Raw genomic sequence first — 16666 nt, forward strand, 5'->3', positions numbered from 1 at the left:
ACCATGACTTGGAAATGAGCAAAATATCCAAAAGCAGAACAAAACGAAGGAAGAATCAGTAAAAAGTGGAAAGAAAGAATTCGGCTCGACGAGCTTATTAGTCTGATGCCAGGATACTCAGCTTATTATTCCTGTTCCTGGCCCGCCCCAAAGCCGACGGCCTCATTTCTTGTTGTCCCCAATACATGGGGCATTTGCTGTCACTAAGTCGCTGACAACAAGTGTGGCTCACAGCTGAGTTGATGGTCCTCAGGGTATCAGAAAAATTGGCCCGCTAGAAGCATAAGGGATGAAATTAGTAGATCAGCTTATGTTACTTAGACTATGCTCTGTAGGCTATTTATTTTTGTAACCTAAGACTTAGGAGGTCAACTTTTCTGCTACCCAGTAGATGGTCTCAAATCGCTCCTTCAGGCCAGGGGTATGGTAAAGCTCTAAAACAGTCGGAGTAGATGCGTTTACGAGCTGACTGACTTGACTGGCTGGAAAAGCAAATGATTCCTATGATTAATAATCTACTAGGCCTCCAGTAATAGATTTATGTATTTTTTGACTTTCAACCGAAGCCCAAGCCCCAGTAATAGATAGCTTGTTATCTTAGCTTTATTGCCGGGACCATTCCTTTTGAAGAAAAGATGCACGGTTTGGAATCACGGTTCATCTGGACTAGTCATTGGGCGCAGCACGTGGCGTTGGGAGTAAGATGAAAGTTGAGTCAAGCAAGTTTCAACAACCGAGTGGGCGCACTGCCCTACGACTAGATCCATCTTATGGTGAATCCTGATTGGATACCAGACAAGATCACTTCTTAAGGTATAGCGAAACTTACATGCTAAGATTTGCCGTATGGTATGTAGCTACATGGATCAGAAGCTACTAGGCTACGTATGGCATGATCCGAGTTTCGTATAGCATCGCAAAATCATCACAGAACTATCCAATTGGTTACCAATACAAGCAATATTAGAAATACCGAGTATCAATATTTATTAATGTTCAGTTATATTTATTATTGTGTGCTTATGTGATGTCCAGCTGTTTAGCCAACAACACAGCACAGCAAGGGATCGGCGGTGGTACGCCACGTCTGGAGAGGATTGAACTCCCCGACATCTACATTGCAATCCTGATGCATGTTTGTTTGCAAAAATTCCAGCAACTGAGATAACTCCGAGTATGTATCCGGACAAAGGTGTCTGAACGGGTCGTCATGTCGAATTAGCACAACGCAAGTTTGCACGCCTGCCATGGCAAATAGAGGTCTCAACTCCCCAGTTGTCTCCCCGCACGAGCGATTCAGTATGTCTGAGTAGACACTGTACGAAGTCTTCAACCACGGGTCCAATACTTGCAGAGCGCAACCCCATAGCCCATCGGCAGCATCAAATTCACCATGAAGCAACTCAAAAATCGTGAGTAATAGAGTCATGTGGAGTATCCACGTACGTGAATCTGTTTGTGAACTTTGCATACGACTGCGGAACGTTGTAAGAGCAGCATTGTAGAACTGCAGGGAGGCTTGCCGATGCAAATCAGTCGTGGAGTCGTCAACGCTGGATTGGATCAAGAGAAACCCGGTATAAAGAAACGCCCCGATGGCGAGAATAGCGTCACGCGTGCATTTTTCTCGCAGGGACTCGTGGAGAACAATGCTTGTAAAAGTATTGGAGTAGTAAAATATACCATGACTCTGGTTCGCATGCCATTGGAACTGTTGATAGTACAAGCTGTTGTGGTCCAATGCATGGAGTCGACTAGTGCTATACCCATCATGTGGACGAGACAAAGATATTGTCGAGTTGTCTGTCGAGGTTTCAGGAGATGTGGATGTGGATGCGCCACTGGTCTCAGGGCTACTGATGCTGCTGACAGCGCCATCTGAGCCTAGGCTGTCTTCTGTAGTGTAATCGACGTACCCGTCGCAGTCAAACTTGCCCTTGGTACATCGACTACATTTTGGTCTGGCTTCTGTTGTCGCATGTGTTAGTGGTCCAACCCCCAGACGTACATTAGTGTCTTCTCTTACCGTCGCATTTCACCCTCCGAATTTTACAAGTACCACAACCAGATCTTGATTTGGGCTTCCCTTGTCGCTCCCAACGGCGCGCCGCCTTTTTGTTTTTGGGTGGGACTGGGAGAATCCACGATCTTGTTGATGTTGATGTCGGCTTCAAGTCGGAACCTTGGACATGGAGTGGGATGATTGGTCTCATTATGAATATTATTTCTTGGTCTAGAGGAAATACAGCACACCCAATAGACTAGTAATATGCGAAAGTCATTGTGTACTTCTGCTTCTTGGAGCTGGATAAATTTATATCGATCCCGTTGATACTTGATCGCTTAGCCCTACAATGACAATCGATATGATTGGTTACGGGCCAGCCCGACGATCTGCTGCGGTTAAACCAGAAGCAGTAATCGTATTCATCAGCAAATCAGAATCCTTTATTTTATGGACGCCGCTTATGTAGATCAGATAGACTACCTACCTTCTTTGCTTTTCACCTTTCTTCCGACTTGCATCTACACCATTTTCCAAGGTCCTAGTCCTGCAGCAAGTAAGGCTGAGCCAGATCTCCGAACCATCTTTTCCCTGCGTTGTATTGTCTTTGACGCCATCCCCTGTCGCCAAATCAAATCTAGGCCTGTTCTGTTTCTGTAAAATGATTCCACCTCATTTGCTTACCAACTCATTGCCTACTGCGCCGAAGCGTAGTAGTGCACCTAAAAGCCGCAATGGCTGTGTTGCGGTAAGTAGCTATCACCCCTCTCATAACTCCCCGAAGGATCCGATCCTCATGTTGCCGTTCTTCGTCATCTGGAAAACCTTACTAACAGTTTGGGGCAGTGTAAGAGAATGCGCGTGAAATGTGACGAAACAAAACCGACTTGTACGAAATGCCTCAAGGCCAATCGATCGTGTCAATATCGGCAGTCCAGTACCAAGCTTCATCTCACTGTGTCGCAACAAAAGATCCTTCTACCCAAGGACCATTCTTTCAACCATACCGAGTCAAACCTTCTTCTTATTCAACCTAGGGCGACCAGCCTAGCAGCCCATGAAGTTCCATACTTTGACTTATTTCGCCATCAAATGGCCCATGACTTCGCCTATACCCCATGCACCCTCTTCTGGAACAGGGTCATACCACGAGAGGCCATGAGCGACGAATGTGTACGGTCTTCTGTTCTCAGTATAGGCGCCCTCATGCAGTCTCTGTATCGCCTTGGCCCAAAGCCATACACTAGCCTGATACCATCCTCCGGTCGCTCCAGGGCGTCCCAAGATGAGACGTATCGCATTGCACTCCGTTATCACTCCAAAGCCATTTCAGCCTTACAAGCCCGAATGAGAAACAACATTGCCACGGTTTCTCGCCGCAACATGCTGATCAACATGTTCCTACTTATCCTCTTTGAACTCATGCATGGTAATACGGCAGCCGCCGATCGAATGCTGACAAGTAGTAATGAGCTACTCAAGCAAAAGGGTGATCAGTTACTGAGTGAAGTCAGTGCTGGATTCCAGCAACAACCGCAGCCAATGTACACAGCGCCATCCAATGATGAGGGGATGGATCAGGCTGAGCGTATTCTTCCGAGACTACAGGTTTTCTTGAGCCTAAACTCACGCTTTTATCCATTGCAAAACGACTGCTGGTCGAGATTCTCAGCAAAGGCTACACCTAGTCAGGTTCCTTCACTCATGGCAGATTTCATACAATTTGGAGCAGCATGGAACAGTTTCATCACTAGAGCTGTCATATTCGTTGTAAAGACAATGCAAGACGCTCCCAGCCTTGAGCCGGCCCAGATAACGACATTGGCCAACTACCGGAATACATTTTTGAGGGAATTAAAGCAATGGGAACGTGCAATTGTGCAGAGGTCCGATAGAGAGGCCAACTTGGTGGTCAAAAGAACCCTCAAGATCTTCCACGTAGGGCAAAAGGTCGTCCATATCTTGTTGAGCTGTTGCTTTGACTCAACCGAGACAGAATACGACAATCACGACAGCACCTTTAGCGATATAATGGTTATGATGCACTCTATGGCTGATGAATCCCAGCCTGCGACAATAATCGAGACGGTGCTGGATATATATGTGCTCCCAGTCTTGAACTTTGTTTCACAGAAATGTAGAAACTCGTCTACGCGATTAGACGCCCTGGACCTCTTTGAGAAGATGGTCTCGCAGATGGGCGGATGGGAGACTAGGGCGAGTTTACTGGCCCGAAGACGTCTCATGGATCTTGAAGAACTCGGTCGCACGGAAAGTGGTGACATTCCCGCAGAACGGCGATACGTATGGACTGACGCATGTTGGGATGAAGCCCGGACTTGTCTTGATGTCTCGTTCCAGAACGCCGGTTTCAGAAAGTTGGACCAAACCGACCCAAGTGGATTGATCAAAATTAAAATTAGTCTCAAAGAATTTGAAGGATAGATTAACTGTTATAAGTTTAGTGTTTGTCAATAGCTACCTCATAGGCGAATTTAACTACATCTCTGGCATAACTGCACTTGTAAATTGTCTGTCGCAGCGACAATTTTGATGAATATTTTGTGACCTGCCGATCCCTACTGACGGCAGTCTCATTGCTAGCGAGGTCCTGTCAGATGAACAAATGTGACCCTGACATGTGGACATGGCCCTTGCCCTTGCAGATCCGCATGAGATTCCACTAAGCCTATTCTCTACCCCGGGTACGAGGTGTAAGCTAGGATTGGTTTTGGTAGCGAGACTTGTTCAGTAATCAGAAAGTCATCTGTGCTCTCCAGATCCCTGTCTCCATACAAGGGGGCCAGAAACTCAACGGAACTTGCCGCATGTCTTGGTGGCTAGTCCAGAATTCAACTTGCCCACCAGAGAGAGATACTTCCCATGAGACTGCCATATCTACCACAAGATTCCAACAAGGTTGTTAATCGTGACGCAGTACCTCGACTCTTTCGCTTTGTACTCTCTTCTGTATACCTGCCATGGCCGCTAGTCTTGATCCATCTTCTCCTGCTGATGCTAGTTCGGATCTGGCAGGTCTTCCTCTTCATATTGGCCCCTCGTCAGCTCCTGTGCAATTAGTGCGAAGAGTAAGCAACTTGCCATACACCCGACAATACTGCCGCACTAGCAAGCCCAAGGTTCGCAGTGGTTGCCGAACCTGCAAGAAACGGCGTGTCAAGTGTGACGAGGGTAAACCAACCTGCGCTCGTTGTGCCAATGGCGATTTTGTCTGCGACGGTTACGAAACAGCCCTACCTACTGTACTATGGGCACCCGTCCAAACACCGCATAGAAACCACCCATCTCCATCTCTCGTCCCACCAGTCATCCCAGGCCTCACCAGCCAGAGCGTTCCATATCTGGATGCATTTCGTAACCAGATTGCTCCAGAACTTTCCGGAAGCTTGTACATGGACTTTTGCCAGGGGTCAATTCTCGTTGGCGCGCACCAAGATGGCTCAATTCGTCAGTTAGCTTTGTCCCTTGGTGCTTTGACTTTGGCCATCGCGGATGACGCCCGTGAAACGAAGCAGCACATCGTCGATGCAAGACCCTCGTCGCTTAGACCTTGGGGTTTCACGACAATCAAGAATGGGAACCATGCTGCTTCACTCAAGCATTACATGAAGGGCGTTTCTAGTCTGCGGGATCGTCTCCGGGTCGACCCAGCACGCGTTCCTGTACGGACAATTCTCATCACTACTATTCTCATGGCCCTGTATGAGATACTGCAAGGAAACTACAAGTCAGTGGATACCATGTTGAGGACAATTACAAATCTTCTGCATCATCATCATGACAACCCTATGCAAGATGGCTCTGTTGAGGAGCTTGTCTCAATTCAGCATACGTTTACATGTTTTTCTATAATGAGCCAATATTCGCGAAAATTTACATCTCCGTGGCCTACCTTCATGTCTATGAAGACCGCCTCGGATATAGAGCCCCCAACCTTTGGCGTGGATTTGCCCACGACGATCCTTGCAAGATGGAGATTTTTCAACAGCGGCGCCTTGGCCTATATAGGTCAAGCTCATGGCGTTGCCATGTCAAAAAACCCAGTTCTCACAGCGTTTTTCGAGCATCAAGGCCAGATTCTACGTAGCCAAGCTGGGATGTGGGCACAGACCATCGAGGCCTATCTGGAGGACGACCCGGTCAGTGAGCATGCGCATAGTCTGTATCTCCTAAAGATACATTGTGACTTGATACAAATCCAGCTTGCTTGTTGCCTTGACTTGAGCAATTTATCCTATGATAGTTTTGGGTCCAGGTTTATAGGTATATTGGACAATTGTGTTGAGTGGTTGAAGAAACAAGTCCAGCGTGGGTTGCCTCGTCATATCATCTTGGGTGAGGGAATAATTATGCCTCTTCTAGCAGTCGCTCGCCTTTGTAGGATTCATGATGTTCGGATGGATGCGTTACATATCGCGCAGAGGATCAAATGGCAAGAAGGCGCCTGGGATGCGCAGTTTCTCGCCCAGGGTGAGCTGGGAGTTGTGGTGATGGAGGAAACAGAGAAGGAAGAGGGCGGTAGGTGGGTTTGGATTAGTGACGCGGAAAGGGAAAACGAAAGTGACCCTCCCCAAGGATTGTATCTACGTCGGTCATTGGGCGATGATGGCTTACCTATTGCTCGCATTGTTACCTATGAAAGGGCATGGTGGCAGGAGGCATGTAACATTACCAACTGTAGAAAAGATCATAGCTACTTGGCACAAAATATATTTGATAGTTAAAAGAGACATGCCAGTTGGAACGTACAATCAAAGTACCTCGTGAGGGACTAAATGCTGACATATGTGGCACTTTGCATCATACGAGCAAACAGCTTTGATTGGCGTGAGGATATTGACAGCTTTGGGGCTGTGTGAGAAAGAGAAAGAGAGTCAGTTTTCAAGGCTGAGACAACATACACTGTTGATTACATATATTTGAGAACTGTAAAGTCCATATCCAATAATAGCAACCCTGTTAACAAGGTCTCAAACTACAAAAGCCTTGTATACCCTCAATATTTTCGCCATCGGATACATCTACCGATAATTACATTTACTGTGCACTATCATCATGATTATCAATCTTCTTTTATCTGCTTTCGCCTTTTCCGCTCTTCAGGCTGTCTCCGTGGACGCTGCTCCCAGTTCCAAACTAAAGTGTCTGGATATTACAGCGCCACACGTCCCAGGTGCCATTGTCAAATCCATCAGCAGCCGAGTCTATCGCGATAGATCCGTCACTGCTGCTCCCCCAAATCTCCTCCAAGACGTTCACAGTCTGGATATCTGCGAGGTCAATGTCACGTTATCTCACGAAAGGGAGAACGATGTTGTTCGTGTCCAGACTTGGCTGCCGTTAGAAGGATGGAACTCGCGATTTCTCGCTGTTGGTGGTGGTGCCTGGGCAGCTGGCCTAGGAACCCCAGATCTTGCGCTCCCAGCTTCCCAGGGGTATGCTGTCTCATCAACTGACGCGGGACTTACCGGAACTCCATTGGACCCATCGCCCTGGGCTTTGAAGCCAGACGGGACTGTCAACTCTGGCTTGCTGGCAAACTTTGCTAGTCGTTCGGTCCACGACATGGCTGTCGTCGGTAAAGCAGTGACTCAATCTTTCTACCATAAGCCGGCAAAGCACGCTTATTTCAACGGTTGCTCTACTGGTGGTAGGCAGGGTATAGCTGCAGCACAACGATATCCGAATGACTTTGACGGCATTCTATCTGGTGCTCCTGCAATTTACTGGACCCAATATGTTATTGCTGAGCTCTGGCCTCAAGTTGTCATGAAGGAAAGTGGCCACTACCTGTCAGCTTGTGAGAGACAAGCGTTCAGGAATGCTTCTATCAAAGCTTGTGATAAGCAGGATAGCATAAAAGATGGCGTCATAACAGACCCTTTCAATTGCCATTTCAATCCTTCGACGCTCGTGGGTCAAAATGTACAATGTGGTGAGAGCTCCATCACTATCTCACAAGAGGCTGCCAACGTTGTGAGCCAGATATGGTCAGGCCCAGTCTCTTCGGAAGGCAAGAAGCTTTGGTATGGAATTCTCCAAGGAGCATCCCTCGACGCCCTGGCAAACACAAACGACGCCAATGGCACCTCGACCGCTGCGCCTTTCTTCGTCGCCGACGGCTGGGCTCGGTATTTTGTCAAAGCTGATCCATCCTTCGATACCTCAGTGCTCGATTCTAACAAGTTCGAGTCCTTGTTCATCGAATCTCGCGATGAGTTCTCTCACATCATGGACTCTTCTGATCCTGATTTGCGGCCTTTTGAACAGGCGGGAGGAAAGCTGCTGATGTGGCACGGTTTAGAAGATCAGTTGATATATCCTCAAGGTAGCATTCGATACGTCAATGAGGTCAAGTCCCTGTTCGCTGGTTCTGGTCAGTCTTGCAAAGTCGATGACTTTTTACGCCTCTTCCTTGTCCCAGGCGTAGACCACTGTGGGTACGCCAACACTCATGGAGCAGCGCTGAGTGACCCATTTGGAGCTTTGGTCAACTGGGTTGAGAGGAAAAAGGCCCCAGAGCAGCTTCATGCCAAGACGCCTCCTACCGCTCAGCTACAGTTTACTCGCAAAGTGTGCCAATATCCTTTTCTAGCCAGGTTTAACGGAAAGGGAAATCCTTCTGATGCCCAGAGCTATTCATGCACGCGTGAATAGAGCTTTTGTATTCATTCCATAGAAGAACTATTAGTTAGCTACATAGTTTGTAACTTAGACATTTCTTATTCATCCTCAGATGATAAATCGTCTACATGGCTTGATATTCTCTACACTTTTGGCGCAGCTACTTGGAGAGACAAAGCTCAAGTCGTGAACCAATAAGAAAAGGTAACCACACGATTCTTTGGCTGACACTCGGAATGTCAGCGAAACCGAGTTTCTTCCTTTGTTCCCCTACAGACTTGTGCCAATTGAGATAAGCTGCAGCACAATTGTCCCAGACTGGGTATTCAACTCCACTGACTCTAGCGAAGCGCAGATGCTGCACGGCCATTATTCCAACCAGTCACCAGCTCGTATTAGAGTTTACAAAGGATGACAATCCTTGCTGCTGAGCAACTGGAGTAGGCAAGTAGCTGATGAGGTCCGATGATCGCACAGAACCCCCTTCAAAAGGTGGCACACGCTGATTCCCTTGTCTGATGTCAGACTAATCGGTTCAGAATAGGTCAGCGCCGAGTAGGTACTTGAAATCACACAAATAGACAAGCAATAACCTTGATAGTAGACTTTGAGTTTTACTTCACTATTCACCACTCTCGCACTTCTCAGAAACGATATAACCCCCCAACATCATCTACCATGTTCAAGACCCTCCTAGTCACGTTTATACTCGGTGGTATCACCATTTCATCATCATCCGCGCAAAGTCTCTCGCCTCAAGTCAGAAGAACTGATCCTCAACGACATAACATCAGCGTGTCGGGACTCGAAGCATTCCAAGTCCGCGTGGATTTTGACCCCGGTGCGTTTGCCCCTAGAAACAAGCATTATGGCGAAGAAGTCATCTATGTTCTGCGGGGTGCTTAGAGTATGAGGTTGATGGCCAGGCGCCAGTTATGATAAATGAAGGAGGAGTACTCTTCATTCCGGCGGGAGTACCGCACTCTGCACGGAACAGAGGTGGCAGCTTGAGCAGTGAACTTGCGACGTACATTGTTGAGAATGATAAGCCACTCATTGAGCCTGTCGATTGAGCAATAGTATTCAGGCTGGTTGTTGTTATGGTTATAGACAGAAACTAGGTTCACGATGGGTTTAGAGGCTATTGATTACCAACTTTGTTGACGCCTTGTAGTAAATTGAGGTATGCTGATTATACTCTATAACTAAGCTTACTGTTTCCCTTCGAGTTCATGAATAATTCCAATCTTGTCAACATGAATATCCCTGAATTCCGTTCCAATGACAATATCGTCATACCAAACTTCACGATAAGCTTGGTTTCCCAATATGCCTCCGTCATCATGCCATCCATTCGCATACAGGCCGACATGGAACTGATATGTGCTGTTATCGTCCAATGTCGTCTTTCGATTTTTCTGATGCAGGACCTGTGTACCATCTACCCACATTCTATAGAACCCGGACGTGTCATTCCTCCATGAGGCGTGGATCACCACTCGGTGCCATTCACCAGCGGTGATCTTGGCAAGTCCTCGAAATTCGTCAATTTGCCGAGTACAGTTGGGTTGCCAGAAGGGACCAGATACGAGTCGTGATGCTAGCTGATCTTGTTCAAGCCAGAATAGCGACGATGGCTTCCAGTCATCGTTGCCGCAACCAGCCCCTTCGCGATTGGCGATAAATTGTGCTAGATTGTAAGACTGGTTTTGAAAATCCCAGTCCTCCATCAGTCGAAATGAGAAGCCGTAGAAGAATTCGTCGTTGCGTTTGTATCCCCGGTTATTGTGGTGGACCTCGGAGTGATAGCGGCCTTGGTAACCGGGGGTATAAGTCTGGGTAATTTTGATCGAGGTGTTGCCGTTGTTTGCGACATCTTTGTCAACCTGGACAGTTCCCTTGTTTTCCTTGAGAATATAGTCCCAGCCTTCAAGATTGCCTGCATTGTAGAATACGTGCTTGGCTGTAGAAGGAGGTGAAAAACCTATTGTAGCTAGAATAAGAACACTGAGCCCTCTCATCGTGGACGACAAGGTTGAATTAAGGGAAGAATGAGGAGGTATTTGCCAAGGAAGAAGGTTACTGCTTGAGATAAAGTTCAAAGATCGGGTTACTCTTGTTGTTATATTGAGAAGTAGCACCACTTCAATCAAGGCTTCAGCCTCCACACGGAATTGGTCTACTTCGCAAGGTTGACATGGACAGAAATTTCATAAGAGTGATGATCTTTTACCAGTTCGGGGTACTGACGTTCTGGTCGCACGAAATGCTTCACCCTTGTGGATGTATACTTATCAACAGTTTCACAGCCTCGGCTTGGCGAGCCAATCATCATCTCTAGCTCGTAAATGCATATAGCGACCGCCTCAACTTCATCCTCGTTAAATCAAACCAAGGAAGCACTAATGCTTACACACAGATCAGTTTTCATCCTCACGTGTTGAATTTTAAGATGATGGCCAATTGTCTCCCCCAGATCGTATCTTCCTATATGTAAGCAAAGATGTTGTGAGCGTCGCAAGTGGTTCCATTGTTTTTAATAGACAGGCTAGTCGTGAGACAACTGAATATATAGCTTCGACTGCGGACAGCATCCAAGGTACTTTGCTCTAGGCAATATTCTTGAGACAGCTTTTCATCCTCTTGACATAATGTTGATGCCCACGAACCCGCTGAGTGCCGCGAGCGTGGTGACTCTTTTAAGTCTCGTATCCGCTTGTCTGGGCTTTTCTGCCTCATTTGACTCTTCAAAACTCCCTAAACTTTCCCCCGTCAATCATGTCAACACATCTGTCCTTTCCATTGAGTATTTTGACTCTGCCCCAAACAACAAGACTGCTCCTGTCGCAATCCTCATCCATGGCTTCCCCTACTCCATTGATTCGTATGTCAAAGTTGTTCCTGGCCTTGTGAAGGAGGGCTATCGGGTAGTTGTGCCATCGCTACGAGGTTTCGGAAAAACTACTTTCCTCTCATCGTCCACACCGCGAAGTGCCGAACAGGCTGCATTGGGGAAAGACATTATCGATTTGATGGATGGATTAGACATCGACAAGGCCACTTTCGTAGGTTACGACTGGGGAACAGTTGCTGTCAACACTGCAGCCGCTCTTTGGCCTGACCGATGTTCTGGTATGGTCGCAGCCAATTCATACCTCATCCAAAATCGCCAGAACGCGTGGGCCGTAACCCCGCCAGACTCTCTCGCCACTAGATGGTACTTCTATGTCTTCCTCACTCCACAAGGCTACAGCTCTCTGGCCAGCGACGTCAAAGGATGGGCCCGCGCCCTTTGGAGCAAAAACAGCCCACAGTGGAATTTCACCGAACCCGAACTGGACGTTGCAACTCTAGCACTTCAGAACGCCGATTATGTTGATATTGCCACCAACTTCTATCGTAATCGGCTACTCTACGCGCCTGGCGATCCACAGTATTCGGATCTCGCCTATACACTTGACCAGCAACCTCCCATCACGGTTCCATCTGTAACTCTTGATCCAGACCAAGCTGTAGTGTTCCCAGCCACGAACGGATCTTCCACAGCCAAATTCTTCACGGGACCGAGAGTGCACCATGTTGTGCCTGGTTGTGGCGAGGCTATTCCTTTGGAGAAACCACAGGTTTTGGTAGACGCTGTTCTGGAAGTTGAAAAGCTACGCCGCTAGCAAGTCCCGGGTAGAGGTTTCATACTTGAGATAAAGGGGATGAAAGGATTGACGTAGTTATTTAGGTGGCCGGCTTATTTAATTTTTTATAAATATAAGCCAAAGCCCTAGTCTTCTTAATATCTTTAAAATTCTCAATAAAGGATAATATATTTAATAAGTAAGCCGCCTAGATAAGCAAGCCGCCTAAAATTCTTAACCTTTTTTATTATCTAAATAATAAGATTCCTATAATCTATTTAATTAATTAAAATTAATTACTATACTTTTCTCTAAATACCTTTAAAACCTCCTAATAAGTCCTTATATTATATCTAGTCTTATTATATATTCTATATTATTAAATACCTAGCCTAATTAACTTTCCTTAATTACTATTTTATAATAATTTTATAATTATTTAAGTATTAATATCTATTTAATTAATTACTTATTATAATAGTCTGGGTTTCTAAATAAGTAAACTAATCTATATTAGTTTATATTTATAGAGTTATAAGGTATATATATTAAGTAATAATAAAGTATTATATTTCTTAATAGTAAATAGAGTATATAAGGTATATTTAAGTAAAGATATCTTATTAATAGCTAGTAAGCTAAATATATTAATTAGTGCTAAATAAATATATATATACTTATAATAGCTTATAGTTTAGGGATTAAGCTTATATTATAAGCTTAAGGCTTATATTATAAGTTAAGGCTTATATTATAAATTAGTTATAAGCTATAAGTTATAGAATCTAATAGCTTATAGTTTTAATTAATTTAATATAAGTAGTTAATACTATAATTAGTAAGAAAAAGGTAAGGTCTATATAATTATCTATTAGGTTATAATATAATATTTCCCCTCTATTAGTCTTATCCTTAAAGCCTATTATTTTAATTATCTTTTTCTTATCTTAAGTAAATATAAATTTATCCCTTTTATTATTTATATCTTTCTAACTATAATATTAGAGTCTAAAGTAATATAAAATTATAAAGTATAAGCTATTCTTATTAAAAATATTAGAATTCTTATTATATTATATAATTACTATACTCCTTATAGCCTTAAGTATTAAGTAAAAAAGGGTTATATTAAATATTCTTAATATATTTATTATAGGTATCCTTATAATAGTAAAGGTATTACTTTATTAATAGGTAAGTTATTTTTTAAAAGCACTAATATTATTTTCCTTTATATATTAAATTAAGTCTAATAGATTATTTTATTATTAAGAAATATTATTTAAAGAAAAAAGAGGAAATTATTAAAAATAATCTATTATCTTTATAGCAGTAAGTAAATAAGTATTTAAATTATCTTATATAATTATATTATTAAAAAAGGTAGCTTTAGGAGTATACTAAAGAGATATTTTATTATAATATCTTAACTCTTAATAAATTAAAGGCTATAGAAAATAAAAAGTCTTTAGCTATAGCTAAGGTATAACTATTTAATACTATAAGGGTTATTAATTAGAATAAGGTATATATTAATCTTTTATTTAGTATTAATAAAATATCTTTAGGAGTTATTAGGCTTTAATTAGGTATTTTAATAGTTTCTATATATTTTTATTTTTTAAGTAGTTTTTCTATTTTATTAAATATATTATTTTTCTATTAATTTTTTATATATCTCTAATTACTTTTACTTTATAGATCTCTAGTCTATTAATTTCTTATAGTTTATTGCTAATTTTAACTTAAATTATATTAATAGCTATTTTAAGGAATAAAATATAATAAACTAAATAAAGTCTAACTTTAAGAGGTAGCTCTAAATTATATATATCTTTCTTAACTTATTATTTAACTTTATATAGTCTAATATACTTATAGTTAAGCTTATATAAGGGTTATTTTATTATAATATTTTTTATAGATAGGTAAACTATATTTCCCTTCTTAAAAGTTAGTCTTTTAACTTTTTTAGTATTATAATAGTGCTTTATATATTATTAGATATATTTAAGTTCCTTTTTTATTTCTTTATAAAGATTTTATAGATTATTTACCTTAAGGATTATAATAAGGTTAATTATCTTAAGGTCTTATTTATTATAATAAGTATTTAATATAAACCTAAAATTAATATAAGTTAGTATTAATTTAGTACTTTTATTATAGGCTATATTATAGGTAAATTAAGCAATTAGTAACTTCTTAATCTAATTATTTTACTTATAGTTAATATAGTATTATAAGTATTATTTTAGTATTTAGTTTATTTATTTAATTTATCTATCTATCTATAGTCTAAAGGCAATAAATAACCTATAGTTAGTTTCTAGTAAGGTAAAAAGTACTTATTAAAACTTATTAATAAATATTATTCCTCTATTTAATAGGATTTTAAATAGTAATTTATAGTTTTTAAAAATTTAATTATAAAAAATATAAGCTATCTATTTTATTTCTATTATTTTCTAATAAAAGATATAATAATAAAACTTAATTAGGTAATCTATTATAATTAATATACTATTATAAAAGATTCTAATTAAAGGTTCTTTAAATAATAGTAGTTTAATTATAAAATCTATTATAATTAAATCCTATAGTTATTATACTATTAGTAATAGCTATAATTCTCTATAAGGCTTATATTATTATACTTTAGTTTTTATATATAAGTTATATTATTTAATAATTTATTTTACTATTTTTTAGCTTTTCTCTTAATTAAAATATTCTTATATCCTCTTAAGTATCTTTATAATACCTTAATAGCTATATAAGGGATATATATATATATTTCTTATATTAATTTATATTATAATATATTTAATATTTATATCTTACTATTATATTATTATAAAATAGCTTTTTATTTAATAGGGTTTTAGAAATTATATTTAATTATATTTATTTAGATTTAATTTTCTTATTTTCTATTTTAATTTATAGTAATTCCTTTTTATTTTATAATAAAGCCTAGTATTTATACTTATTATATAAGCTTATATTTTCCTTTTTTTATAAGTTCTAAGAGCTATTTTTTTACTTTTATTATTCCTATATTAAAGTTTAGTTTTTAATTAATTATATTAGCTTATTTATTATTTAATCTTTTTCTATAAATAATAATAAAGTTAAATTTATATAAATACTTTATATATTTAATTTATTATTAATTTTTATACCTTACTATTACTTATATTATTTTAATCTTTTTATATTTTCTTATTGCTATTTATTTTATTATTATAATACCTTTTTTATATATTTTCTTTTTTTACTTATTATATTTCTCTTATAAGTAATCTATAAAGTATTAATAAGTTTCTTTTTTATTTTAACTAATAACTTTAATAGTTAAATTAAAGGTAAATACTTTTATTACTTTTATATACTTTTAATTAATTATAATATTTATTATATTTATATTATTAATAATAATACTATCTGCTATATTATATATAAAGATTTTTATTAAAAGTATTATACTATAAATTTTATTTATTTTTTAATTTTTTATTAATTTATTATTAATCTATTAAAAGATCCCTAAAGAGCTACTTAATATAGCTTAAACTATTTATAACTTTTATAATATTTATATTAATTTAAAATACTAAAGGGACTTTATACCCTTATAGCGCTAATAAGTTATTTAGTTTTATAAGGATACTATTTTTACTTTTATATTTACTTATAATATATTAATTAATTTATATTATATCTTAAAGATTAATTATAATAATTTTACTTTTACTATTTAAGCTTAAAAGTTAGTTACTTATTATAGCCTTTTTTTTCTTATTTATTATATTATAATATATTTTATACTTTTTTTATTAGTCTTTACTATTAATTAATTTTTTATTTTAAGCTAATAAGGATTATATTATTATTAAAGTTATAAGTAATATTATAGCTTTTATATTTAAATATAGCTAGATTTATATTAAAGTAGAGACCTTAATTAAGTATTTAGAATTCTTTTTTAATTATATTAATTATATTTATCTTAAGGAGATATCCTTAAAGTACCTTTATTAGCTTTTTTATAAGTTTAAAGATAATCTCTATTAGAAGATATATTACCTTATTAATACTAATAACTTTATATTTATTATTATTATATATACTTTAAGATAAAATCTTATTTATTATAGTATTACTATTATTAGCTCTTTTTATTTTAATTAAGTTATAGCTAATAGTTTTATAGCTATTACTTATATTATTAATATCTATTTTTCTATTTTATTTATTATTTCTATAAGTAAGGATCTATTAAATATTTCTTTTATTAGTAATATTAAGTTATTTAATACTTTTCTTATTTAAAGTATTAAGTTATTTAATATTATTTTAATTTTTAATTTTATTAAATATAATA

The 16666-nt window shown here is 39.1% G+C and overlaps 7 protein-coding genes across 7 annotated transcripts, besides 23 other annotated features; 4 read left to right on the forward strand and 3 right to left on the reverse strand.

The window, feature by feature from the left end:
• Positions 1 to 1039: 1039 nt before the first annotated feature.
• FPSE_06360 (uncharacterized protein) lies at positions 1040 to 2213 on the reverse strand (the record flags this gene model as incomplete). The annotated part of the gene is made up of 2 exons (XM_009259478.1): positions 1040 to 1968; positions 2027 to 2213. 2 exons carry the CDS (start codon positions 2211 to 2213, stop codon positions 1040 to 1042), a joined length of 1116 nt encoding a protein of 371 aa, XP_009257753.1.
• Positions 2214 to 3097: 884 nt separating this feature from the next.
• On the forward strand, positions 3098 to 4450 carry FPSE_06359 (uncharacterized protein; the record flags this gene model as incomplete). The annotated part of the gene is made up of 1 exon (XM_009259477.1): positions 3098 to 4450. One exon carries the CDS (start codon positions 3098 to 3100, stop codon positions 4448 to 4450), a length of 1353 nt encoding a protein of 450 aa, XP_009257752.1.
• Positions 4451 to 4986: 536 nt separating this feature from the next.
• Positions 4987 to 6793, forward strand: FPSE_06358 (uncharacterized protein; the record flags this gene model as incomplete). Its single annotated transcript, XM_009259476.1, has 3 exons — positions 4987 to 6169; positions 6290 to 6544; positions 6747 to 6793. 3 exons carry the CDS (start codon positions 4987 to 4989, stop codon positions 6791 to 6793), a joined length of 1485 nt encoding a protein of 494 aa, XP_009257751.1.
• Positions 6794 to 7081: 288 nt separating this feature from the next.
• Positions 7082 to 8683, forward strand: FPSE_06357 (uncharacterized protein; the record flags this gene model as incomplete). The annotated part of the gene is made up of 1 exon (XM_009259475.1): positions 7082 to 8683. The coding sequence occupies one exon, from the start codon at positions 7082 to 7084 to the stop codon at positions 8681 to 8683; it is 1602 nt and encodes a 533-aa protein (XP_009257750.1).
• A 1178-nt stretch (positions 8684 to 9861) lies between these two features.
• FPSE_06356 (uncharacterized protein) lies at positions 9862 to 10671 on the reverse strand (the record flags this gene model as incomplete). Its single annotated transcript, XM_009259474.1, has 1 exon — positions 9862 to 10671. The coding sequence occupies one exon, from the start codon at positions 10669 to 10671 to the stop codon at positions 9862 to 9864; it is 810 nt and encodes a 269-aa protein (XP_009257749.1).
• A 630-nt stretch (positions 10672 to 11301) lies between these two features.
• Positions 11302 to 12318, forward strand: FPSE_06355 (uncharacterized protein; the record flags this gene model as incomplete). The annotated part of the gene is made up of 1 exon (XM_009259473.1): positions 11302 to 12318. The coding sequence occupies one exon, from the start codon at positions 11302 to 11304 to the stop codon at positions 12316 to 12318; it is 1017 nt and encodes a 338-aa protein (XP_009257748.1).
• A 74-nt stretch (positions 12319 to 12392) lies between these two features.
• Positions 12393 to 12416: a repeat region.
• A 131-nt stretch (positions 12417 to 12547) lies between these two features.
• Positions 12548 to 12578: a repeat region.
• Positions 12579 to 12685: 107 nt separating this feature from the next.
• Positions 12686 to 12759: a repeat region.
• Positions 12760 to 13293: 534 nt separating this feature from the next.
• Positions 13294 to 13363: a repeat region.
• A 39-nt stretch (positions 13364 to 13402) lies between these two features.
• Positions 13403 to 13434: a repeat region.
• Positions 13435 to 13509: 75 nt separating this feature from the next.
• Positions 13510 to 13661: a repeat region.
• Positions 13662 to 13805: 144 nt separating this feature from the next.
• Positions 13806 to 13841: a repeat region.
• Positions 13842 to 13869: 28 nt separating this feature from the next.
• Positions 13870 to 13957: a repeat region.
• A 220-nt stretch (positions 13958 to 14177) lies between these two features.
• Positions 14178 to 14202: a repeat region.
• A 170-nt stretch (positions 14203 to 14372) lies between these two features.
• Positions 14373 to 14433: a repeat region.
• A 95-nt stretch (positions 14434 to 14528) lies between these two features.
• Positions 14529 to 14574: a repeat region.
• A 53-nt stretch (positions 14575 to 14627) lies between these two features.
• Positions 14628 to 14875: a repeat region.
• FPSE_06354 (uncharacterized protein) lies at positions 14822 to 16605 on the reverse strand (the record flags this gene model as incomplete). The annotated part of the gene is made up of 11 exons (XM_009259472.1): positions 14822 to 14830; positions 15044 to 15051; positions 15326 to 15336; positions 15465 to 15468; positions 15561 to 15585; positions 15665 to 15673; positions 15724 to 15729; positions 16315 to 16323; positions 16369 to 16378; positions 16413 to 16425; positions 16602 to 16605. Coding segments are annotated over 11 exons (108 nt in total), but the record flags the coding sequence as incomplete, so codon positions are not given.
• Positions 14923 to 14990: a repeat region.
• Positions 15066 to 15247: a microsatellite.
• Positions 15348 to 15571: a repeat region.
• Positions 15653 to 15812: a microsatellite.
• Positions 15841 to 15895: a repeat region.
• Positions 15931 to 16029: a repeat region.
• Positions 15953 to 16043: a repeat region.
• Positions 16072 to 16216: a repeat region.
• Positions 16243 to 16290: a repeat region.
• Positions 16370 to 16611: a microsatellite.
• A 5-nt stretch (positions 16612 to 16616) lies between these two features.
• Positions 16617 to 16666: a repeat region.

The sequence above is a fragment of the Fusarium pseudograminearum genome, chromosome 3 (assembly GCF_000303195.2).
Source record: "Fusarium pseudograminearum CS3096 chromosome 3, whole genome shotgun sequence".
In the NCBI taxonomy this organism is placed as follows: Eukaryota; Fungi; Ascomycota; class Sordariomycetes; order Hypocreales; family Nectriaceae; genus Fusarium; species Fusarium pseudograminearum.